Here is a 25,097-nt window from a genome sequence, read left to right as displayed (position 1 = left end):
TTTCGAACAGTTGGGTCTGTGAGGCCATAGGGTGGCGCCAGAGAAAGGAAGACCAGAAAGAAAGGAGTGTGCATCGCTCCCGGAACTACAATTCCCAGGAGGTCTCGCGCGGACGCCGGGGGCGTGGCTATCCTGGGGCGGGGCCTGTGGACGGTCGCGTGTGGAGAGCTCGCGCGGCGCGGATGGCGGGGCCGGTGAAAGACCGCGAGGCCCTCCAGAGGCTCAGCTTCTTGTACCAGGTGAGTCCGCGGCGCACGCACGGCGGGGAACCCAATGTGGAGGGCCCCCAGTGACGGCTCACTTCCCCAGGCCGCCCACTGCGTCCTCGCACAGGACCCAGAGAACCAGGCGCTAGCGAGGTTTTACTGCCACACGGAGAGGACCATAGCGAAGCGGCTCGTATTACGGCGGTAAGAGAGGTTATGGAGCCTGGCAGCGGGCGGGACGGGGGAAGGACTGGAGAGGGAGAGCGGGCGTCTGGACTACCACCTGCCTCCGCCCCCAGGGACCCCTCGGTGAAGCGAACTCTCTGCCGTGGCTGCTCTTCCCTCCTCATCCCGGGTCTGACCTGCACCCAGCGGCAGAGACGTAAGTACCCTCTTGCTGAGGTGGGATGTATGAGGAACACCTGTGGGCTGGGGAGGGGACGGGCAGTGATCCCTTTCTCGAGGCAGACGCGTGCCAGGTGTGGGATTTGGAGTCGGTGGCTTTCTCTGAGTTGTTAACTCTACTTGGACAGACAGATCTGGGCAGTAGAAAAATGATGTTGCCCTGAGAGGCAGCCTCGCCCGGCCATGATAATAGATGTTATTTGACATCATAGAGGATGATTCGCATCTTCATTCGTTCACTCAAGAATTATTTTTCTGAGATGTGTCAAGGATTGCTCTAGAATCAACATTCTCATTGAAATATGGTTTCATGGGATGGACTAAGAGGAACGATTAGAATAGCCTAGAAAAATGCTTCAGTTAGGGGAGTAGAATACGAAGTTACTTAAACCAGTGGTGGTGAGGTTCTTTATAAGGGCAGGGGAGTAGGAGATGGAAATCCTTGCCATTTGTGAGGCCTCAGGAAAGAAAGCCTGTGGTGCTGTCAAGGAACTGAGAGTTCAGGAGGCAGGCTTTGAGGTGGGCAAGGGCAAGACCTGAGGTGGGAGAGGGAAGCAGGGCAGATCTTGAGTCTTGTTAAGGAGTTTGGACTTTGTCTTAAAGGGTGCCAAGAAAATGATAGACTTTGTTCAGGGACCTGACACCATCAAATTTGCGTTCAAGGTGGGGAGGGAGGAGAATCCCTACTAGAAAACAGTGGAGGCAACACTGGGTTCAGGAGACCTTTTCTTCTCCTAAACCTGGGCACTCTCTTTCTCCCACATGCATTCCAGGCTGCAAGGGTCAGCGCTGGACTGTACAGACCTGCCTGACATGCCAGCGCAGCCAGCGGTTCCTCAACGACCCGAGGCATGTGCTCTGGGGAGACCGGCCCGAGGCCCAGCTGGGGAACCAGGCAGGTGAGAGATGGTTGAGAAAATGGGGGTTAACCCAGGGAGTAGAGACAGTGGGTAACGGAGAGCTGCAGAAGACAAATGGGTGAGTTTTGGGTTGGTGTGGAAAGTGCCAGTCTTCAAAAACTAATTCTGCTCATCTACTTAGATTCCAAACCACCACAGCCCTTGCCAAACACAGCCCACCCCATTCCAGCCCAGCTTCCTGAGGAGAAAGTGCAGCCTCAGAGCTCCAGTCACCAGTGATGGACTCACTCTGTCTTCCAAATAAATTTTAATTCTGCTTAACTTTGTGTAATTCCGTTCTGTGAATGTTTCAGCTCTTTCCTCTGTTTCTGTCTGCATTTCTCTGTCACCAGTTAACCTCTTCTTTGTCCTTTTTGTCTTTTGTTGTTGTCATCCTCTTAGTCCCACCATTCAGGGAGATAGATCCCAGTTTCCACTTGGCCCTGGGAAGTAGCTCTCATTTCCAGGACCCTGCCTCCCAAGTGCCCCTCCACCCTTGCCTCCTTGGTACAGTACCATGGTTGGAACTCAGGCTCCAGGGATGTTTGCAAAGCCCTGAACCTTAAGATAGTCCATTTTTAGGTAGCTCTGACTGTTGACTAAAGGGCTGGACAGACAAACTGCTGATGCCACTGATGCTGTTTTTGTTTTATTTTGTTTAATATCTATCTATTTGGCAGCACTTGAACTCTTTAGCTGTGGCATGCAAGGCTCAGCAGTGGCATGGTTTCTTCGTGGCATGTGGGGTCTTAGTTCCCCGACCAGGGGTAGAACCTGCATCCCCTGCATTGCTAGTCAGATTGTTAACCACTGGACTACCAGGGAAGTCCCTGATGCTGTTTTTATTTTATTCTTTTTTAAATGTTATTATGGAGTATAAGTACTTTACAGTGTTGTGTTTGTTTTTGCTGTACAACAGAATGAATCAGCTATGTGTGTACATGTATCCCCTCCCTCTGGAACCTCCCTCCCACCCCTTATCCCATCCCTGTAGGTTATCATAGAGTACCCAGCTGAGCTTCCTATGCTATACAGAAGCTTCCTACTAGCTAGCTATTTTACACACTGTAGTGTATATATGTCATTGATGCTGTTTTAACAGAAGAAAAGAAGTTAGGGTGGGGTTGGCAGAGGGAGGGTTCAGATTCTGCAGGCCACTTTGTGTTGGCCAATCTCTATTTTCTTCTATAAAATTCTAACAAGAGACACTGTTCAACTTGAACTAATTAAAGTCAAAAGTACTGACAGAAGGACATTGGCAGATATTATACAATAAATTCTGTAGGTAAACCTTCAAGGTTTTCTTGAGAATCAGTAAACAACAAAAATTGTTTTATTTGATATCCCTGGACGGTTTACTTGAGGACAGAATATCAGACTGACTTCTTTGCTGGGTGCCAGCTACTCAGCTTACTCCAAAAGTAGACAAATAAGATTCACTATTTCCGGAATGCAGTTTTCTTTCTTCCCTTTCTCTTGTAAATCTTGGTTGCAGTTATTCATTGCTGCATAAAAATCACTGCATGATGTTGTAGCTTAAAACAATATGTTATTTCCCCTGATTCTGTAGGCTAGACTGACTGAGGCCTTGGCTGGGTGGTTATTCCATTCTGTACAGCATCAGCTGGAATCACTCAGCTGCATTTAGCTGGTGGCTGGTACCTGGTCTGGAAGACTCAAGAAGTTTCATTTGCGTGTATGATACCTCATTGCTTCTCCGTGTGGCCTTGCTATGTAGCTGGCTTTGACATCCTCACAGCATGGCTGTCTCTGGGTGGCTGGACTTCTTACATGGCTCTGACTTCCACAGAGAGTAATCCAAGAAGACAAGCTCCAAGGTATGAGTGCTTGTCAAGCCTCTATTCTCATCAAGCTTGCTAATGTCCCCTAGATGAGAGTAAATCACATGGCCAAGTCCAGGTTCAGTGTGGAAGGGGCTACGCTGGGGTATGAATATTGGGAGGTTCACTGATTCCCTAACAACTACCAGTGTAGCAATCTACCACATCCCCATTTTGCCTTTGTGCCTAACTCATTCTCTCTACCAATTCCCTCACATGTGGATACATTATTTGTTTGGAAAATACTAATCTCAGTGCAGTAACTAAATGTTTCTGAGTTATTCTTTAACATTTGTTTCTGGAGATAGTGCCCAAGGAGTCAACTGTAGCAGCCAACACAAATGTGTAGCCTGAAGGTACACTCTGTGTAGGCCTGGACCCTTTGTGGCCTCAGCTCACCTTCCTTGGCTCCCTTGTCATTTCTGAGCTGGTTGGTTCTCGCACACTAAATCTGACTCTTGGCCAAGTGGTTTCAAGTGTGATTTATGAGGACACATGACTGAACATGTCCACAGTGAGATAGGGGTTCCTCTCACTAGACATCATAGCCAAAACTCTGTCCTTTTTCATGTTTACTTATTATGACATAATAGTCAATATGTGCAAAAATGGATTTCCTGTAACAAAGAGGAAATCAAAGTCCTAGTATGCAGTAGTCAGCTTTCTTTAATGTTTCTAAGCAATTTAATAGTCCAAAATCTGTGCTCTTTTAGGACTCGTTAGATAAAATTAGAGGAGAAGAAACTTATGTCATCACAACTGGTTCAAGAAAACAAGGTCTGAGAATTCCTTGGCAATCCAGTGGTTAGGACTCAGCGCTTCCACTGCAGGGGCACAGGTTCGATCCCTGGTCAGAAACTAAGATCCCATATGCTATGCAGCACAGCCAAAAAATAAATAAGTAAACAAGGTCTTCCAAAAGCCATAGAAACTGAGCCTTAATTATTCCTGAACCTTCGATATGCTTAGCACTTTTTAAAACTAGTAAAAAAAAAAAAAAGTATAGTTATTGTCAGGGGACAGAGAGGAGTTGAGAGACTGTTCTGAATTTGGAAGGGAATGCAAAAATTACTTAGATTCTCAACAAAGGGAATAGTAAATAATTTTAGCTTTATGTGACAAAGTTGCTTTAACTATCAGATGAGATAATATATGTGGTGACACCTTGAAAACTGAGTATTAAGAGGACTGCAGTAGAGTTTAATTAGTAATCAAAATTATACTATGATTATAATAACAAGCAGCAAAGTATTTTAGAAAAGACAGGTCATGGACATCAGTGAATCTGAGTTATTGTCCCCATAGTACACATTTGTACATGAGGCAGTTTGACTGTGTTCTTTTCCTAAAGCTTCTTCCAACACTGAAGACCAACAAATGAAGTTATCCAGTTTTCCCACTAGGTATCAAAAAGCCAGGATTTCATGCATTTATTTAATAACTACTTTGTGAGGGCCTACTCTATGCCAGGCCATTTGGTTAGGAATTAGGATATAAATCAATGAACAAGAGTCAGAAGTAAGACAAGAAAAAAAAAGCAACGTATGACAGTAAATTATGTATTCTAAAGGGATATGTGCAACAGAAAAGGCCAAGAGAGCAAAGAAGCTGTGGAATATAGGTTCCAGGTTCAGTTAGAGCAGCCCAGGCAGGCAACACTGAGAAGGTGTCCAGCAGACTCTGAGGGTGCCTCTTCCATACCCCCTCAGACAACCTCAGAAGGTTACCTCCAGCAGATCCTTCCCACCTATGACAGCAGCTCCTTTCTCAGGCCGACTGTTACCTGGAAACAAGCCATGCAAGGTAGGCCCAAACTGCCAGGGAGTAATATTCCTGGGAGCCACCCCAAACAGTGAGGGATGAGTATCGGTGGTTAAATGTTCTACATAGTCTCAGGGCCTCCAGCAGAGTGGAGCCCTGGTGGCACTATTATTTAGATGTGCCCTCTATACACTTTCCTCCCTTTCTCCTTGTTTTACTCCCCATTCCTTCACCATAGTTCCTAGGATCATCTTCCAGGTAAACTACCTGCACCCAAGTCTTGGTCATTGAGTTTGCTTTGAAGAAATCCCAACTAAGAGTGCCATTTGAAAAAAAAGATTTGGGACTTCCCAAGTGGTCCAGTTATTAAGACTCCATGCTTCCACTGCACAGGGCCAGAGTTCCATATCTGGTTGGGGAACGAAGATCCCACATGCTACCAGCTGCGGCCAAAAGAAAAGAAAAAGACTTGAGGGAGGTAAAGGATCTAGTTGTTGGTTCAAAACCTCCAGGGCTTCCTAAGTAAACTCTGAAAGCAGCCCCCGTTCACAGAGGGCAGGGAGAGATGAGAGAGGTAGACTGCTCCAGGTTGGTAAGTGACAGGTTTAAAATAAGCAAGAGAACTTATAACAATTGAAGCTTATTCTGAACAGCAACAAAACAAGTAGATCTCCCTACTCACCCATAAGAATCTTTATTATATAGAGGCCTTGACAGGCTTCAGTCATGCCTTTAGTCCAGATGATCTCAACTACACCTTGCTCTCTCAAAGCTGTGTCCTCGGAACAGCTCCCACTGTGGGAACAGTGGACAGAACTCACACTTGAAGGGCAGGGGAGGACTTCCCTGGTGGTCCAGTGGTTAAGAATTTGCCTGCCAATGCAGGGGACATGGGTTGATCCCTGCTGCTTATGTCGCAGGGCAACTTAGGCCTGTGCGCCACAACTACTCGGCTTGCGAGATCTGTCATAACACTGATGGGTATGTCATTTAGCATGCTAATATGTTACAGTGAGTGTATACTGAGGCTTAAGGTCTACTGAGGTTGACTTGTCTGCCATCTTGGACCTAGTTGGTTCTAACCAGTTTTTGTCATGTCCTATTGCTGTGTCATTTTTTTAAAGGTTGTGCCCTGCCCCCTTCCGTCCTGTTTCATATCCACTTGTTTCTCTCAAGGTTTCTTGCCTTCCAAGATGGCCCACACTCTGGGGAGTGTGTTTTTCTCTAAATAAATCCACTTCTTTGCTACCACTTTGTCAATTGCTGAATTCTTTTCTGTGATGAGACATCAAGAACCTGAGCTTCATTACGTCCTCAGACCACGTATGTGATCTCCGTCAAAAGATCATGGTTTCAAGTCCTAGTCTGAGTTGCACGATTTCAGTTCCTCACAATCAATCAGTGTTCTGGCCTCTTAAAACAATTGCTGGGACCTCCCTGGTAGCCCAGTGGCTAAGACACCACGCTGCTAATGCAGGGGACCTGGGTTTCCCTGGTGAGGGTACTAGACTCCACACACTGAAACTGAGAGTTGGCATGCCGCTGCAACTAAGATCTTACACAGCCAAATAAATAAATAAACTATTTTTTAAAACACAATTGCTCATGTAAGAAGCACTCAAGATCTCAAAGTTCTCTCGAGTTTTGTTTGTCATTTCAGCACTTATCTCATTGCATCTAGTTTAGTAAGCATTTGATTGATGCTTGAATTTCTGTCTCAGCTGCTACGTCTTGGGTTCTGCTCTTTCTGTCATATTATACAAGAATTAGGAAGCATTCCCTGAATACAAGAATTTTCTGTCATCAGGACTGAATATGAACTGCTGTTAACATCTTGGGTGTTGTGCAACCAAGCCTGTTACATTTGCAAGCTCTCCAAGGTTATCTAAACCACAGTGTCCAGTTTCCTCCAGTGTGCAGGAGGAGCTGATAACATCCATTCCAGAGATGTGTTTTTGCCAGAGTGAATGATCCTGAACTGTTTTAAGTTCTGGTAAGCATATAGCCAACATGAATTCCATACTGACTGCAGGAGTCCTGATCTCTTAATATTCTTGCACGAAAAATCACCAGGAGCTATGACTTAGGCATTTACAGGTTTCTTTCTTGGGCAGCGGCCTGAACTTGTCTCAGACACCATCCATTTCTTTCTTCTTCTGCCATTGTTGGGGCTTCCACTTGGCAGAACCTTGCCAAAGCAGGCCAGGGCTAGGGACTGGGAGTGGCGACTGGGAGGGACCCCTGACCCCCCGCCCCGGGCGAGTAGCAACAGAGCCCCAAGGCGCGTGGTTCTGCTTGCAGCTGGCCCTGGTGCCAAATCCGTGTCACCAGATGAATGTCTCTGCAAGAATTCCTGGAGTTCTGTACCTGCACAGCCCAGCATTGTGGCTGGTAGGTAGAGGATGTAAAATAACCATTGATTTAAGGATTTATTAAAATAACGATTGAATAAGCGACACAGCAATGCGTCTGAGCTGCACAGCAGGGAAGCCGCAAACACTCCCGGACCACGTCAGGGTCTGGCTCTTGCCCAGCTGCTGAGATTCTTTCTTTCCATTTCACTTCACTTTCTCTTGGAGGTCCGGCTGACTCCCACTTGAGAGCTTCCACGGGTTTCTCCCTATTGTCATACTTCATAGACCCCTGTACCATCCCCGCCATATGCACGGATTTGGGATCCCATGTCTTGCAGGTTTCTTGGTTCTCCCAGCTCAGATGTGTTCCCCAAACTTGGGTGTGCCCTTTGCTTCCCAGAGATGTGGGTGTAAAAGAAGAAATTCCATTTTATCCTTTGAGCCTTTTGTGTCTGGGAAGTGTGGGAAGCTGTGGGTTAGTGAGAAACGTGGAGATTCAAGGGACAGGATTCTCTACGCTTATTGTCCCTTAACTCCAGGAGATGGTGGAGGACAGAGCATCCTGGCGTGCATGGAGTCGCAAAGAATCAGACACGACTTAGCGACTGAACAACAATTGTCCCTTATTGGAAATTTGCAATATCTCAATAGGAAGATTTTTCCACAATATAAGAGGAAAAGTCAAATTGTAGAAAGAACCAGGAGGAAGAAGAGAGGATAATGGGCTCCGATGCTAGAAAATGGTTCACAAGAAACCTAATACAACTGAAAAAAGAAAAATAAAAACAAGGAAAAGTGGCTTTCCTGAAGTTCCTTTGCAGTTGCGTTGGTCACAGATTGTCAGCGTCCCTCGCCCAGAGTCCGCTCCTTTAGCGCCACCTTGTGGCAGCTCCATCCCCTGATTATGCTCATTCTCAGCTGATGTTGCATCCCTGCCCTCATTCCACTAGCACCACTCATTCCAAGTCCACAAATACTTAGCACTTAAACCCAATATACCTAACAGTGCCTCAACTCAGGAGATCCATGTCCCTTGGAACCTGTGACTCAGCGTGGGCAGGCTTCTACCCAGTGCTGCCCTGGTCTCTGGTTCAGCCTTCCCTCCAACCTTTTGTGGCTGCTTGGTCCCAGGCGTTTGACCCTGGCAGGGATGCCAGTCACAGTGTATGGCCACTGCCCTAGCTGAAACCGTCATTATCTGTCCCTGAGATTCTGCCAAATTTTCCTAACGTATTTCTTTGCTTCCAGTCATCCTCTCCTCCAAAGGCACTGCCAACACACAGAGAGATATTTGTAAAGCAAAATGTTATTTGGTCCTTTCTCTTCTTGTAATTTTCAGTGACCCGCACAACCATTTCTAGAAAACATAGCTCCAAGTTGCATAGTCTTGAATACATATATAGCAAAAGCTATTGGTATGTTCAGTTCAGTTCAGTCACTCAGTCCTGCCCGACTCTGTGACCCCAGAAATTGCAGCACCAGGCCTCCCTGTCCATCATCAACTCCCGGAGTTCACTCAAACTCACGCTCATCGAGTCAGTGATGCCATCCAGCCATCTCATCCTCTGTCTTCCCCTTCTCCTGCCCCCAATCCCTCCCAGCATCAGAGTCTTTTCCAATGAGTCAACTCTTCACATGAGGTGGCCAAAGTATTGGAGTTTCAGCTTTAGCATCATTCCTTCCAAAGAAATCCCAGGGCTGATCTCCTTCAGAATGGACTAGTTGGATCTCCATGCAGTCCAAGGGACTCTCAAGAGTCTTCTCCAACACCACAGTTCAAAAGCATCAATTCTTCGGCACTCAGCTTTCTTCACAGTCCAACTCTCACATCCATACATGACCACTGGAAAACCATAGCCTTGACTAGATGGACCTTAGTTGGCAAAGTAATGTCTCTGCTTTTTAATATGCTATCTAGGTTGGTCATAACTTTTCTTCCAAGGAGTAAGCGTCTTTTAATTTCATGGCTGCAATCACCATATGCAGTGATTTTGGAGCCCCCAAAAATAAAGTCTGACACTGTTTCCACTGTTTCCCCATCTATTTCCCATGAAGTGATGGGACCAGAGGCCATGATCTTCATTTTCTGAATGTTGAGATTTAAGCCAACTTTTTCACTCTCCACTTTCACTTTCATCAAGAGGCTTTTTAGTTCCTCTTCACTTTCTGCCATAAGGATGGTGTCATCTGCATATCTGAGGTTATTGCTATTACTCCCAGCAATCTTGATTCCAGCTTGTGCTTCTTCCAGCCCAGCATTTCTCATGATGTACTCTGCATAGAAGTTAAATAGCCAGGGTGACAATATACAGCCTTGATGTACTCTTTTTCCTATTTGGAACCAGTCTGTTGTTCCATGTCCAGTTCTAACTGTTGCTTCCTGACCTGCATATAGGTTTCTCAAGAGGCAGGTCAGGTGGTCTGGTATTCCCATCTCTCTCAGAATTTTCCACAGTTTATTGTGATCCACACAGTCAAAGGCTTTGGCATAGTCAATAAAGCAGAAATAGATGTTTTTCTGGAATTCTCTTGCTTTTTCCATGATCCAGGGGATGCTGGCAATTTGATCTCTGGTTCCTCTGCCTTTTCTGAAACCAGCTTGAACATCTGGAAGTTCACGGTTCACATATTGCTGAAGCCTGGCTTGGAGAATTTTGAGCATTACTTTGTGAGATGAGTGCAATTGTGCAGTAGTTTAAGCATTCTTTGACATTGCCTTTCTTTGGGATTGGAATGAAAACAGATCATGAACTCCTTATTGCCAAATTCAGACTGAAATTGAAGAAAGTAGGGAAAACAACTAGACCATTCAGGTATGACCTAAATCAAATCCCTTATGATTATACAGTGGAAGTGAGAAATAGATTTAAGGGACTAGATCTGATAGATAGAGTGCCTGATGAACTATGGACTGAGGTTCCTGACATTGTACAGGAGACAGGGATCAAGACCATCCCTATGGAAAAGAAATGCAAAAAAGCAAAATGGCTGTCTGGGGAGGCCTTATAAATAGCTGTGAAAAGCAGAGAAGTAAAAAGCAAAGGAGAAAAGGAAAGATATAAGCATCTGAATGCAGAGTTCCAAAGAATAGCAAGAAGAGATAAGAAAGCCTTCCTCAGTGATCAATGCAAAGAAATAGAGGAAAACAACAGAATGGGAAAGACTAGAGATCTCTTCAAGAAAGTTAGAGATACCAAGGGAACATTTCATGCAAAGATGGACTCGATAAAGGACAGAAATGGTATGGACCTAACAGAAGCAGAAGATATTAAGAAGAGGTGGCAAGAATACACAGAAGAACTGTACAAAAAAGATCGTCACAACCAAGATAATCACGATGGTGTGATCACTCACCTAGAGCCAGACAAAGGCCCCTAATCACATCTTAATCCGTGAAAACTGTAAATAATGCCTTAAATGGTAAAAGGGACTTCACAGATGTGATGAAGTTGAGGCCCTTGGGGGAGGGTATCATGAATTTTCAGGGTGGGTCAAATGTAATCATAACGGTCCTTATCAGCTAAGGAAGGAGGAGTCAGAGGAGAAGGCAATGTGATGATGAAAGAAGAGATTGATTGAAGGGATGTTGTTTGAAGGTGGAGGAAGGGCCTACAAACCAAGAGACATAGGCAGCCTCTAGAAGCTCTAAAAGGTAAGGGAATGGGGTTTTCCTTAGAGCCTCCAGCGGGCACCAGCCCAGCTCACACCTTGACTTTAGCCCCCTGAAACTAACTGTGGACTTCTGACCTCAAAACCTCCAGACAACAAGTGTGTTTGCCCCTAAGATTTGGAAGACCCAACACAACTTTTCCAATTCAAACGTGGTTCTGTTCTGACTGGAACAATGGCCTTCCAGGATCTTTTTCTTCCCCAGACTGTTCAGCACAATTTATTTCAAACAGACCATGTGTTTCACTGTAGCTGGGAGCAGTCAATTAAAGGGATTAAAGGCAGAAAAGCTACTGCAGCAAATTTTAAGTTTTTGTTCTTGTGCAGCTGTGCTTTCTCCACTTCTCAGAAATCGGAATTCCCTCACTCAACACTTTTTCTGGCTGTTGGAATTGAATGGAAGACCCTTCTTTTTTTCCTGTTGTTGTTCAGTCACTAAATCATGTCTAACTTTTTGTGACCCCATGGACTGCAACACACCAGGACTTCCTGTCCTTCACTATCTCCCAGAGTTTGCTCAGATTCATGTCCATTGAGCCAGTGATGCCATTCAACCATTTCATCCTCTGTCGTCCCCTTCTCCTCCTGCCTTTAGTCTTTCCCAGCATCAGGGTCTTTTCCAATGAGTCAGTTATTTACATCAGGTGGCCAAAGTATTTGAGCTTCAGCTTCAGCATCAGTCCTTCTAATGAATATTCAGGGTTGATTTCCTTTAGGATTGACTGCTTTGATCTCCTTGCAGTCCAAGGAACTCTGAAGAGTCTTTTCCAGCGCCACAGTTTGAAAGCATCAGTTCTTTGGTGCTCAGCCTTCTTTATATCCAACGCTCACATCTGTACATGAGTACTGGAAAAACCATAGCTTTGACTTACACGAACCTTTGTCGGCAAAATGAGGTTTCTGTTTTAATACTTTGTCTATGTTTGTCATAGCTTTTCTTCCAAGGAGCAAGCAACTTTTTTCTCCTATGTATACATTTTTTAAAAGAAACCCTAGGGTCACAGATTTACATATTTTCAATAGCTATGTTATGCATATGGTGTAAGCATAGGAGTGGGTTTTTGGTGGGTTTTTTTTTTTTTTTTTGGTCTAAATTCCCTTAGCATGCCTAAAGAACACATCCCTCTTCCCAGTTTATAGCTGAACAAATGAAAGTAAAAGGTTTTCCTAAAACACTGTAGGTTAGGCACTGTCAGAAAAAAAAAGAAAAATTGAACCTTTGTTTCCTATTTCATTGACCTCTCCAAAGAAATCACATTTCAGTTATTGTTGACTTAACACTAGAAAATATCAGAGAAATCATTCCATTCTGCCTCTCCGGGTACTGACCGAAGCTCACCCTGGGTAATGCCCTTCCCAGAGTCTAGTGGTCGTAAACCTTCTGGTCATCAACTGAGTCAGCACCCAGTTCTCCCCATGGCTGCTTGTGATTTTAGTGCCACATTTAAGAAATCAGTGCCTAATCCAAAGTCATAAAGTTTGCATCTATGTCTTCTTCTAAGAGTTTTAAGTCTTTGATCCATTGCGAGTTAATTTTTGCATGTAGTATGGAATAGGGATCCAGCATCATTCATTTGCATGTGATAGCTAGTGGGTCCAGCACCATTTGATGAAAAGACTCCTGCTTTACCCCCATTTAATTGTCTTATCCTCTTCAAAAAGTCAATTGATCATAACTGTGAAGGTTGTTTTTAGACTCTCAATTCTACTCCTATTTTATTCTTGGTGGTGGTATTATAAATTGTTTTCTTAATACATTTTTGGTTTATTCATTGATACTATATAGAAATACAATAGATTTTTGTATGTTGATCTTGCATCCTGACAATTTGCTGAACTTGTTTTTAGTTCCAATGATTTTTTAGTGTATTCTTTTGGATTCCTATGCATGAAATCATATCATCTGCTCATGGAGATAGTTAATCTTTCTTTCAGATGTTGATAACTTTAATTGTCTTGCTCGTGGTAGTTTTTGTTTTGTTTTATTGGCTTTGTTTGGTGGGGTTGTTTATTTGATTTGTTTTGTTGCCATGCCTCACTGCTTGTGAGATCTTAGTTACCCAGTCAGGGATCAAACCTGGGCCCTCAGCAATGAAAGCACTTTGTTGTAACTGGACTGGCAGGGAATTCCCATTGCTGTAGCTTTTTGAAAATGAAATCATTCTATTCAGAATGCCCTGCTCTTTGCTGTCTTACATGTACAATATCATCCTGCCAGTGGTATCTCATAATTATAAGTTTGACTTACATTTCAAATTGGCCATTGTGCCAGTGTCACAAAGTAAACTTTAATACGTCATTTTTAATACTATTCCGTAGTGTTATAGCTTCCCTAGTGGCTCAGATGGTGAAGAGTCCACCTGCAATGCAGGAGCCGTGGGTTCAATCCCTGGGTCGGGAAGATCCCCTGGAGAAAGGAATGTCAACCCACTCCAGTATTCTTGCCTGGAGAATTCCGTGGACAGAGGAGCCCAGCAGGCTGCAGTCCATGGAGTCACAAAGAGTTGAACATAACTGAGCAACTAACACTTTTATCGCATTATGTTTGGAACTACTACCCTATCAATAAATATTTAGGAGGTTTCCTTTATTTATCACTACTGTTGATTTACAGTACATCATCATATATGTTCTGTACATATATTCTTACACATATATCCTTACACAGCCGTCCCAAAATCTTTTGATTTTACATAATACTAGACCGTGGTTATGACCAACCTAGAGAGCATATTGAAAAGCAGAGACATTACTTTGCCAACAAAGGTCCATCTAGTCAAGGCTATGGTTTTTCCAGTGGTCATGTATGGATGTGAGAGTTGGACTGTGAAGAAAGCTGAGCACCGAAGAATTGATGCGTTTGAACTGTGGTGTTGGAGAAGACTCTTGAGAGTCCCTTGGACTGCAAGGAGATCCAACCAGTCCATTCTAAAGGAGATCAGCCCTGGGATTTCTTTGGAAGGAATGATGCTAAAGCTGAAATTCCAGTACTTTGGCCACCTCATGCAAAGGGTTGATTCATTAAGACTCTGATGCTGGGAGGGATTGGGGGCAGGAGGAAGAGGGGACGACAGAGGATGAGATGGCTGGATGGCATCACTGACTCGATGAGCGTGAGTTTGAGTGAACTCCGGGAGTTGATGATGGACAGGGAGGCCTGGCGTGCTGCAATCATGGGGTCAGAGAGTCGGACACGACTGAGCGACTGAACTGAACTGAACTGAGACTGTGGTAGTTAAACTGATGATCTGACTGACGACTGACTGAAATCCCATTTCTGCTGTGTATAACATAAAAATAATAACTGTAGGACTTCCCTGGCAGTCCAGTGGTAAAGAATCTGCCTGCCATTGCAGGGGACACGGGTTTGATCCCCGGTCCAAGAAGACCCCACATGCTGCAGTGCAGATAAGCCCTTGAGCCACAACTGCTGAAGCCCATGCACCTAGAGTCCATGCTGTGCAGCGAGAGGCCAGCACAGTGAGAAGCCCATGCACCGCAATGAAGAGCAGCCCCTGCTCACTGCAGCTAGAGAAAGCTCGAGCACAACAGCGAAGACCCAGCACGTCAAAATTAGTTATTTTTAAAAAAACAGTAACTACGTCTGGAACTCAGGTTCTCTACGACCAGCTACACTTGATCTTTCCCAGTCTCAGAGTGTCCCTGTCTGCCTACTTCTCTGTCCCTGGAACCGCCCTTGTTCTGCAGTCCAAGGAGTGGTCTGCTCCTCTAGTCCTTATCCTACCACTTGTTAGTTTACTTACATTGCCGGAGATGGGAAATAAAGATTTTTATCTACATTCACGTCAAATCTTGTTATCAAATCTCAATATCAAAAGTAGCTCACACAAGTTGAACTGAAAACATGTTTGTTTTTCTCTTGCCACTACACCCATAATTATATACTTTTTCATACCTTAGACCTACTCAAAGATTTGTAACCATTGTCCAGATAGGGTAAATTCCTGGGCATGCATGCTAAGTCACTTCAGTGTGTCCAACTCTGCGAATCCATGGACTGTAGCCCGCCAGGCTCCTCTGTCCATGGGATTCTCCAGGCAAGAACACTGGAGTGGGTTGCCATGCCCTCCTTTAGGAGATCTTTCTGATCCAGAGATTGGACACGCATCTCTTAAGTCTCCTGCATTGGCAGGCAGGTTCTTTACCATTAGCACCATTTGGAAAGCCCCCTGAGCTCCTCACACCCTACCAATCCAGTCCACCTCCTACCTTAAGAATATGTTCCTGCCAGACCAGTCTCCTTGGTATTCCCCACTCCCCATTCCTTAATTATATGTGCTTCTGGGCCTTTGCTCTTTCCAACCTTCTTATCAATTCTCGAGAGTTAGCAGTGACCTCTGCTTTCAAATGTAATGGACTTTTCTGCCTTCATTTCCCTCAACCTCTCTAGGGTTTTTTACAGGATACAGTTGTCCTTCTTGAAGTGCTTACTTTGGTCTAAATGCTGTTACTGTAGGCTCACTGTAGATAGGCTGCCTGGCAGAAGAAAGAAACTCAAGTGATTTACTACAAACAGGGTCTTCTGTTATAGTGACATCATGGTTAATGCCATGTTAAAAGTGGGAGAGAGTCAGAATTTGAGATTGTGATTAATGACTGTGTTTAAAATCACAATTTCATGGCCACTAAGGTTTTCCTTAAACTTTCCTCTCTGGTATGCCATTGTGTCCAATTGAAAGAGAACTCCAGCTCCAAATACACTGCATATAGAGTACAGAGAGTCCATAGACATATAGATCTGTCCAGGGTGCTGAAACTCTTAAATTGGCAGGTTCCACCAACTCCATGAATAGTCTTCTTACTGTGGAAAACTGCTCTAAAATTGAATTTATAATTCATAATTTATAGGTTTAGATTATCTGAGTTACTGAACAACCCAGCAGTAAGTTGAGAGGACAACATACAGAAAGATCCACAAAAGATTCTCTTATGCCCTATACTGAAATGTACAGAACAAAAGAAAAATAGATGACATAATGAGTGAGTTTATCTCTAAATTTTTTATCAGACTATAAAGAAATTCAGTATTGTTGTGGAGGAAAAAGATAAAGAATGCACAGTACCTTGCTGGTAGTAAAATATGATCTTTCCTCCACTTCCTCCCAACCATTCCCAGGGCAAGCAAGGCCCCTGAGGCTGCTGCAATGTCAAAGGAACCAAGAGGAGACTCTAACCTTCTGATCTGAGTGGGTTGGTACACTCTAGTGCCCCTCATGGCTCCAGTACTGGAGTTAATGTAACAAATGGCTTCAAAATTCATCTACTTGAGTGGATTCCCCCCACATACACTTTGTATACCCCTTACCACCACCATTTCCTAGAAGGGTTGTTCTACACATTGTTCACTGATTTGTTTTTGCCAGCTGGAGAGAGAAAGGATAGAAGGGAAGCCCACCCAGCAAACCCCTGCATTGGCAGGCAGATTCTTTTTTTTTTTTAAGATTTATTTATTTTATTATTAAATAAATCTTAGAAAAAAAGATTGTTTTTGGCGGTGGTGGATCTTCGTTGCTGCACATGGACTTTCTCTAGTAGCTCCAAGGACCTACTTGAGATGCACAGTGAGATTTTTCAGCTCTAGGGAAGACATCTCCTGCAGGTCTTTATTTCAGAGAGTGCAAACCAATGAGAAAGCATAGAGAAAAGCAAAGAGATTACCACAGAAGATGGAACCACGTTTCTTTTTAACTTTTTAAAATACTTATTTATTTTCAGCTGTGCTGGGTCTTCATTCCTGCACACAGGCTTTCTCTAGTGGAGCTACTGTCTAGCAGTGGTGCACAGGCTTCTGATTTCGGTGGCTTTCTCTTGTTGCAGGACATGGGCTCTATCTAGAGCATGAGCTCGGCAGTTGTGGCACGTGAGCTTAGTTGCCTCCCCTTCCCTGCCCCAAATGTGGAATCTTCCCAGATCAGGGATGAAACCCACGTCCCCTGCGCTGGCAGGCAGATTCTTTTTTTAAGATTTATTTATTCAATTATTAAATAAATTAAATTAATTAATCTTAGAAAAAAAAGAATATTTTTGGCTGCATGCAGGCTTTTTCTAGTTGTGGCAAGTGAAGGCTACTCTTCATTTCAGTGTACAGGCTCCTCATTGCAGTGGCCTCTCTTGTTTTGGAGCTCTGGATCTAGGCACATGAGCTTCACTAGTTACAGCTTGTGGACTCAGTAGTTGCAGTGCCCAGGCTTAACTACTCTGGATTATGGGATCCTCATGGACCAGGGATTGAACTGTTGTCCCTTGCATTGCAAGGCGGATTCTTGCCACTGGGCCACCAGGGGGATCCTGGACCGTGTTTTGATAGTGAGGTTTCAATAGGGGAGGGGTACTCGAAACTTCCGGGCATTGACAGAGGTTATAAATCTTGACTAGGAGATAGATTTAATAGAATTACTAAATGAAGATTACATATATGTTTCTGCTGTTGTTTAGTTGCTCAGTTGTGTCTGAGCGATTCCATGGGCTACAGCATGCCAGGCTTCCCTGTCCTTCACTACCTTTCAGAGTTTGCTCAAACTCGTCCGCTCAGGCACTGCCGCTGTGACCTGGTAGATGCCTAACCTTTTCACTTGCAGTTCCTTCTCTTGTAATGAGACTAGCAATGGCTCAGACAGTAAAGAATCCGCCTGCAATGCAGGAGACCTGGGTTCGATCCCTAGATTGGGAAGATCCCCTGGAGGAGGACATAGCAGCCCACTCCAGTATTCTTGCTTGGAGAATCTCCACAGACAGAGGAGCCTGGTGGGCTACAGTCCATGGGGTCTCAGAGTTGGACACGACTGAACAACTGAGCACAGCACACAAGGGAGGAGACTGGGTTGGGACAGAAAGGGCTGCTGTTATAAAATCTCCCCACTGCAGCCTTACTTGGCTCTGAACAAAGAAAAAACCTCTGGGTTTATCAAGTCACAGTGAAACACTCAGCCACCACAAACCAAAACCCCAGATATTTTAAAGCTGTTTAACTGGTTGCAGGGGCTAGCACTAGGGAAAGAGCAGGTGAGACCATGGCCATCCAGGATCCCAGGGGCTCAGGGAACAGGGTTCCTGTTCCTTCTCTCTCCAGTGGAGGAGACTGCAGCATGAGCAAGCCTGACCTTGGGCTCCAGGACATTCTTATGGCTCCAAATCCAGGCTAGCCAATCCTGGAAGCCCCGCAACTCAGCCAGACCAGACTGACAATGAACGTGGGTAGGTAGAGCCAAGGTGCTCAGGAACCAGGTAAGCCCAGCCTGGAAGGGCCTGGACCATGTTGGTTGCAATCACTGGGTGGAGCCTTCCATGCCCGTCTACCCAGTCTACCCTCCCTCCATGGCTTGGGGCGGGACTGGGCCAGCTGGGTGCTGTGAGGACAGGATCTGCGTTCAGCAGGCTGGAGAAACACTCTACGCTTTGAGGGTCCACACCCAGCTTCCCTGGGAGAGTCAGCGCTGTGACAGGGGAGACAGATGGGGCAGGGGTCTGGGGTGGCGTGGGTGGAACAGGGCTCTGGCCATAGGTCCTGGCCATTCTGTTTCCTGTCTCCTGGCCTTTCAAAATAGCGACCTCAAAAGGACTGGGATTCTGCTGTTTCTGTCCAATGCAGGCCCCTTTCCCCTTTTACCTGAACATGAGGGTGTCACTTGGGGCAGGCCTTGGTGGAGGTGAGGTTTCAGGGGATAGCATGGAGCTCAGAGCTGGGGATTGTCCCCAGCGACAAAAATAAATACTCTTGACCATGTAGTCAAGATGGTAGTCAAGATGGACTGCATAAACTAAATTTATATTTCTCAAAGATCAGTTCGAAGACAAAAAATGTTTAGTTCACCCATGAGAGCCCCCTTCCACTCTTCCTGTACCTCCTAGCTTCGCAAATAGGGGTCTGACTGGCTGGGGCACCTGCAATGAGTCCTTTGAATGTCCAGAAAACATCTATGGGGACAAGTGAGACTAGACATGAAGAATGGGGAAACTTGGGACTGAAGGGTTGGGCTCTTGGAAGAGATGAGAAACCTCCCCCGATTCCAGGGGGAGTGACCAGACTATGGGCACCACAAGCACAGGAACACCAGGGCCCAGTTGGAGCCTCAGAGGCACGGTTTTATTCTGTATCCGAGCATCCAAGGATCAGCAGCTCTGTCCTCAGTAAGTTCTGGCTGCTCTAGGGGGAGCTCGACCTGATACTTTATTTCCCTGGAAGAACAAGGTGTGGGACAGACTGCTCTGTACCCAGACAACGAAGCCTTTGAAAATAGTTATACAGAGAAAAAAATGAAATTCATTTTTCTTTGCCCTATTAACTACAGCTTACCTATTAACGCAAGGGAGACAGTGCCTGGACTAAAACTGAGCTTCTGTGTTTCCATCCAGTGCCTCTCATAAAGCCGGGTCTCCCCGCCTCTTCTTGGGAATAAGTGACCATCCCCCTCCCCACCCCACCCTACCCCAGCCCCCAGGGATCTCAGGCCCCAGGCCTCCAATTCAGCCTTGGCATGCCCCGCACCCGCCACACTGCCCAAAAGTGGAGAACCACACCTAGCCGGGATTGTAGCTTGAAAAGCCCTAAACTGTGCTGCAGGGCGGGGAGTGCAGAGGGCACAGACAAGTATTGGGTTCCCAGGGACCGGCTGCCACAGACTGTCCTGCAACTCCTCACAGGCCCATTTTGGAGCAGGACTGCCCAAGGAAGGTAGAAGAGGCTATCGGCTGGTGAGTTTGAGGCTGCCTGGACTTTCCATATAACGGGGGATGGAGGTGAGAGGCGAGGAACAGTGACCTTGGCATGGAAACCTAGACCACGGTGGAGTAAGGGAACAGGTGCTTTGGCAGTATAGCAAGAAAAGCAAGGGAGTGGCGGGGGAGGTGGGGAGACCTGGACTGCAGACCCTGCCTGCATGTGGGATCTTAGTTCTCCCACCAGGGATCTAAATGGTATCCCCTGCTTTAGAAGCATGGAGTCTTAGCCACTGGACTGCCAGAGAAGTCCCTCAGGTGAATACAGTACACTGTACATCCTTCATGGTAAATATTCTAAAGACTAAAAGAACAGCGAATAAAAATATTAAATTGCACTTAGTTATTTTACTGTCAGTAGTATTAAACACTAATTTTGAAACTTTTTTGAATATTTTAGGATAAAGCAAATAGATGTCAAGCTTATTAAAATTTTAAATTATCCTGATGAAAGACATGAAATACAACATGAAAAAAGTTAAATTACAATATAAAATTTGAATTGGAAATATCAATATGAATTCATGATTTTTCTTAACATTAAAAGTGTCTTAAAGCAGTGATACTCCTGCAGTAATGAGTTCTCCCAGCATCTAAATAGTGGTTTCTATATACCATTTTTCATGAAAAGAACCAGTACTCCCTGGAGAAATGGCTAATTCCATGTTTGGAGCTTGGGAAAGTAAAAACTGAGCCTGGGATATCGTCATGCCAGAAGCAAGAAAGTAGTCACAGACAACTTTGGAGCATGTCGAAAGGACACAGGAGTCATCTTAAAAGGGCGCCTACTGTACACATTTGGTACAGTTTGAGAACAAAAGGAATAATGACTATGATTGGAAAATACTAAATGGATAAAACCCAGAAACCTATAGGTTTTTTAAAAATAGGCTAACTTTCCAGTTGATGAGGGAAAGCTCCCCTCTAGATAAATATCTCCTTATAAATGGAGTAGTGGGAGAAGTAGAAAAGCACCAGTTTGTAACCCTTGATGAAATAACTCATTCAGGCGAGGGTCACTATGGATGCCAATTATTGGGTGAAAGTTTTTTAGAATATTTACAGTGTCAGGAACTTCCCAGCAGCCTACTGGTTAGAACTCCAGGCTCTCACTGCCAGGGGACTGGGTTCAATCCCTGCTCAGGGAACTAAGATCCCACAGGCTGCAAGATGCAGCCAAAAAAAAAAAAAAAAAAATCACAGTGTGAAAGAACCATGCATATAACTTGCTAACTGCAAAGGGGAACACTTTACTTTCATAGGACAGTTGATTACACTTCACATCACTAGCTATGGGATGACCTCGTATTATGTGCATTCCATTGTGAAACAGTGTGACAAATGCAGCACTTTTGAAGAATCAGTCCCCAAATTGGGTAACTAGGACCTAAATTTTTAAATTAAAAAATATGAGCTAGAGGAATGGTTAAATGACAACACAGAAACAATAAGACAAATCCAGAATGTAATATATTCTATAGAAGAGACTGGCCTAGTCTCTTCAAAGAGTCAGTTTTATGAAGACTGGACTGTTCTGGATTAAAAAGAAAGGGGGAGGGACCTCCTGGCAGTCCAGTGGTTAAAGCTTCTCTCTCCCAGTGCAGGGATGTAGGAGTTGAGGATTCGATCCCTGGTCAGGGAACTAAGATCCCACATGCTATGTGGTGCGGTCAAAAAAAGAAAAAAAGAAGAGGGGAAAGAAGAGGACATAATCACAGCAAAGAACAGTGTGTGGAACTTGATTCCTGGTTTGTTCCTTTAATGCTGTAAAAGACATTTAAATTGGGAACGCTTGAATATGATACTAGGTTAGATTAGGAATTACTAACTCATTAGACACGGTAAGTCTAGTGTGGTTGTGCAAGACGTATACTGATGACTTAGGAAAGAATGAGCATGTCTGCAACTTGCTTCCAACCAGTCTAGGGGAAAAATAAATAAAAGATAAGTAGACAGGATAAACAGGATAGAGACTAGTGGCAAAATGTTAGATTTGTCAAATCCTTGTTTAGGTGTTTGGGTGTTTATTGTCCTTTTTTTCAGTTTGTGTGTTAGACAATTTTCAAAACAAAACGTTGGAAAGAATTTTGATCTTTTTTTTTTTTTAAAGAAAGAATTTTGATTTTTTTTTTTAACATAGTAACAGAAGACATCATGAGCAGCAGCTCATGAATATTTCTTCTTTGTTCTCCCGTGGAACCAAAGCATTCCCATTTATGATATTTCTGAAGGCATATTAAGAGACATATTCAAACTTTATCTCTTTATTCAAGTTTGGCTTTAATAGTTTATTAAAAACTCTTAAATTTGTAAATATTAAAACACTGAAATTTACTACTGATGCAAGAATGACAATATTCTAGCAAGAAAATCAAAGCAGAAGCTAAACTATTTCGAAGCAATAGCAACTCCATAATTCAAAGATAATTTGAACAGGCAATTTTAAAGAGTTTAATAAGGCTCAAAGCAGCCGCTTAGCCTGCAGTGACGCTACCCCACCGGCAGATGGCGCTGCAAAGCGTCTCAGGTACAGCGGGAAGCCCATTTTGCCAATGGCTGTCGCGGTCTCATTACTTGAACTGATGAGTTCATATTATAATGTATTTTATTAATCATTTTTACTGCTTATTGCAGTTACTCTTATACTACTTACTAACTGGTACAGAAGTGTTTTAACAACTGGTTGAAGAGTACCAGTGCAAACCGGCTGAATGTCAGCGCTGTCTCCTCCAATTAGGACAGAAGCCACCAGGCTCCCGTGGGAGGGTAATCCCTGCGCCGGGACTGTCAGTGCCGCCCCCGCCCGCTCTCCAGGGCTTGTTCCATCACTAATCCCCACTTTCCTGCATTTTCAGTCTTTCCTCCTCCACTCAACCCTTCTTCTAAACAGTATGTTAAAACATTCAAAACTTAGAGCGAATTTTTTTCTCGATTTTATATACTCTGCTCTCTCCATTTTTCTCTCCTTCCAAACACAACCAAACGTCTTTAAAAATTATCTCCTTTTCTCCACTGCCTTCACTTCCTTCCTCCAAATTATTCTCAATCCCTTGACATCTGGGACTTCTGATCTCACCTGTCCAATGCAGCTGCTCCCACCAAGACCAGCAAGGCTTCTTTTTACTAAACCCAGTGGACATTCTTCCTTCTTGTCATTGACCCTCAGCAGCATTCACTGTGCCCTTCCTTCTTCCTTCCTTGGCTTTCAGTGCACCACACTTCCGAGGTTTTATCCTGTCTGCTGGTTTCTCTTTCCCTGCCCTCCCTTTTATATTCTCCACATTCTTCCTCAGCTCTCAAGGATCTCAGCTACCCTCTTCCCACCTGTATGCTTCTGATGCCCAAATCCATCTACAGCCACACCTCTCTTCCCCCAAGCCCTTTAATTCTGGTTTCCAGTCTTTCTCTGGGATCTCTGCAAAAGTCTCTGATCTCTCCCCCTTTTCCAAACCAGTCTCCACAGTGCGACCAAACTGACATTAAAGCACAAATCTCTCTTCCTTGGTCTTAGGCTTGAAGTTCTTCAGTGCCGCTCTGGATAAAGCCTTCATCTTTAGCACGGCTGATGAGACCCAGCAAGAGCTAACCCAAGCCTCTCCAGCTTTACCTTCCCAGCCCTGCACCCTCTGCCCCAGCCATGCTGAACCAGTTAAGTCTTCCAAACTGTCACGTGCTTGTTCCTATCCTTTGCTTTCTCCTCTGGAATGCTCTTTCCCTCTCAATGCCTGGCTAACTCCTGCTCACTTTTCAGGCCTCAGCTTGGACCTCTGTCCCTCTAGGAGACTTTTTCTGACTCACCAAGACTGACCCGTTGGGTGTTCCCACAGCAGTTCTTTACCACAGACCACTAATTTTTTTTTCCCCCTAGTCTTATATAACTTGCTATACAATCACAGTTTCCAGTTCTGTCCTCCACTTCTTTCTGAGCAACATCCTTCTACATGAAGCCACCACTATCCAACAGAACCCTGTATCACCCTTCTCACAGCACTTATCACACTTTTTGGGTAATTATTAAATTGTTTTCATATTCCAATAAATTGTGAGCTCCACAAAGGACTAGTTCTGTATCACTTACCACTTAGCAGTGACTGGCAGAGTAATTGTTGACAAATGGACAAATGTTCAATTGGTGAATGGATTCTTGGGGTGATTATAATTCTAGACACCTTACTTAGGTACAATTCAGTACTCACGTACAGCAATTCTTTTATGATTTACATGGTGACATGGAGTAGTGTCATTAGTATCTGGCTGTTCTGTTCTTGGAGGGTGCGGTCTATGCCTTGACTCAGTGTTTTTGTCCCAGAACTCAGCATGCCTGACACACATTGTTTTCAACCAATTTTGTTGATTGTATCAATGAACTACTCTGGACCACACACAGCTACTTTGTCCCAGAACCATGACTGGAACTCAGTCTAGAGAAAGAGAAGCTCAGAAGTTGCTCAACATCTAAATGGAATTACAGCATGAGTAAGTACTAGCTTCTGGGCATCAAGAGAAGAGACTGGCCAGCTGTGCAAACTCCCAGAGCCTGAGACCTCCACAGTGGATATGTCCCAGGAGGGGCGTGAGCACAGGAATCCTGGGACTTTCAGAACTGGACCCCTGGTTTCCTTTGTCCCCTTTTAGTCAGTTTCAACCTCCAGCACTGGTGTTATTATTTATCCTTCTCCTCCCAAATCAGTTTGTTGCTAAGATAGTTCTTTTCCCAGTGTTACTTTCCTACACAGTGAGTACTGATTGGGAAGACTCACTTGCCATCTCTAGCCCCTTGGGGATGTTAGCACTGCTTCCATCCAGGTCTTCAGCATAAAAACCCTCTTCCTTGGCTTCCCCTCCAGCATCAGGTCTCAACTTTCATCTCCACCCCCAGATCTCCCAAATGCTCCTGGTGAAACTCATAAGACAGAACAAGATAAAGACAAGTGAAGAGAAGTGGCACAGAGACAAGGGTATAAATAGAATTCTGATTTTTCTCACTTTTCTCCACTTTTTGAGACAATTCCAATGTCCCCATCCCACCTCCAGCAGTAGAGAAGTCCCCTGAGCTTCCCTGACCATTATGAACCTTCACAGGATGCTCAGTAAGGGTCCCCCTTTTTTTGTCAACAGACCTAGCCCTGAGGGTACAAAGTGCAAGATGGGAGACAGGTGGGTTTTTCTCTCCACTGAAACTTTTTCTCTTTTACAGCACATTGTGGGCAACTTTCGCACACATTC

General features: G+C 44.6%; 1 protein-coding gene across 4 annotated transcripts; it reads left to right on the top strand.

Moving 5' to 3' along the window:
* The first annotated feature begins 129 nt into the window (after positions 1-129).
* RPP21 (ribonuclease P/MRP subunit p21) lies at positions 130-24,570 on the top strand. Of its 4 annotated transcripts, none has more exons than XM_060403357.1 (5): positions 130-239; positions 334-410; positions 506-588; positions 1,385-1,510; positions 14,492-24,570. In XM_060403357.1, the coding sequence occupies exons 1-5, from the start codon at positions 183-185 to the stop codon at positions 14,545-14,547; spliced, it is 399 nt and encodes a 132-aa protein (XP_060259340.1). In that variant the 5' UTR covers positions 130-182; the 3' UTR covers positions 14,548-24,570. The 4 variants fall into 4 exon arrangements, with proteins under 4 accessions (XP_060259340.1, XP_060259339.1, XP_011956366.1 ...); XM_060403356.1 differs by having other exon boundaries at positions 310-410; positions 14,492-23,927; XM_012100976.5 differs by lacking the exon at positions 14,492-24,570 and adding an exon at positions 1,653-1,792.
* Positions 24,571-25,097: the final 527 nt, after the last annotated feature.

Source organism: Ovis aries, chromosome 20 (genome assembly GCF_016772045.2).
Source record: "Ovis aries strain OAR_USU_Benz2616 breed Rambouillet chromosome 20, ARS-UI_Ramb_v3.0, whole genome shotgun sequence".
Lineage (NCBI taxonomy): Eukaryota > Metazoa > Chordata > Mammalia > Artiodactyla > Bovidae > Ovis > Ovis aries.
This window is presented reverse-complemented; position numbering and strand designations above follow the sequence as displayed.

What these genes read in the sequence shown, in the direction of transcription:
- RPP21 (XM_004018994.6), top strand. Translation starts at nt 183, where the DNA reads ATGGCGGGGCCGGTGAAAGACCGCGAGGCCCTCCAGAGGCTCAGCTTC. An exon ending in CTGCACCCAGCGGCAGAGAC is followed by an intron (nt 589 to 1,384) that starts GTAAGTACCCTC and finishes CATGCATTCCAG; the next exon opens with GCTGCAAGGGTCAGCGCTGG. An exon ending in CCAGCTGGGGAACCAGGCAG is followed by an intron (nt 1,511 to 1,652) that starts GTGAGAGATGGT and finishes TCATCTACTTAG; the next exon opens with ATTCCAAACCACCACAGCCC.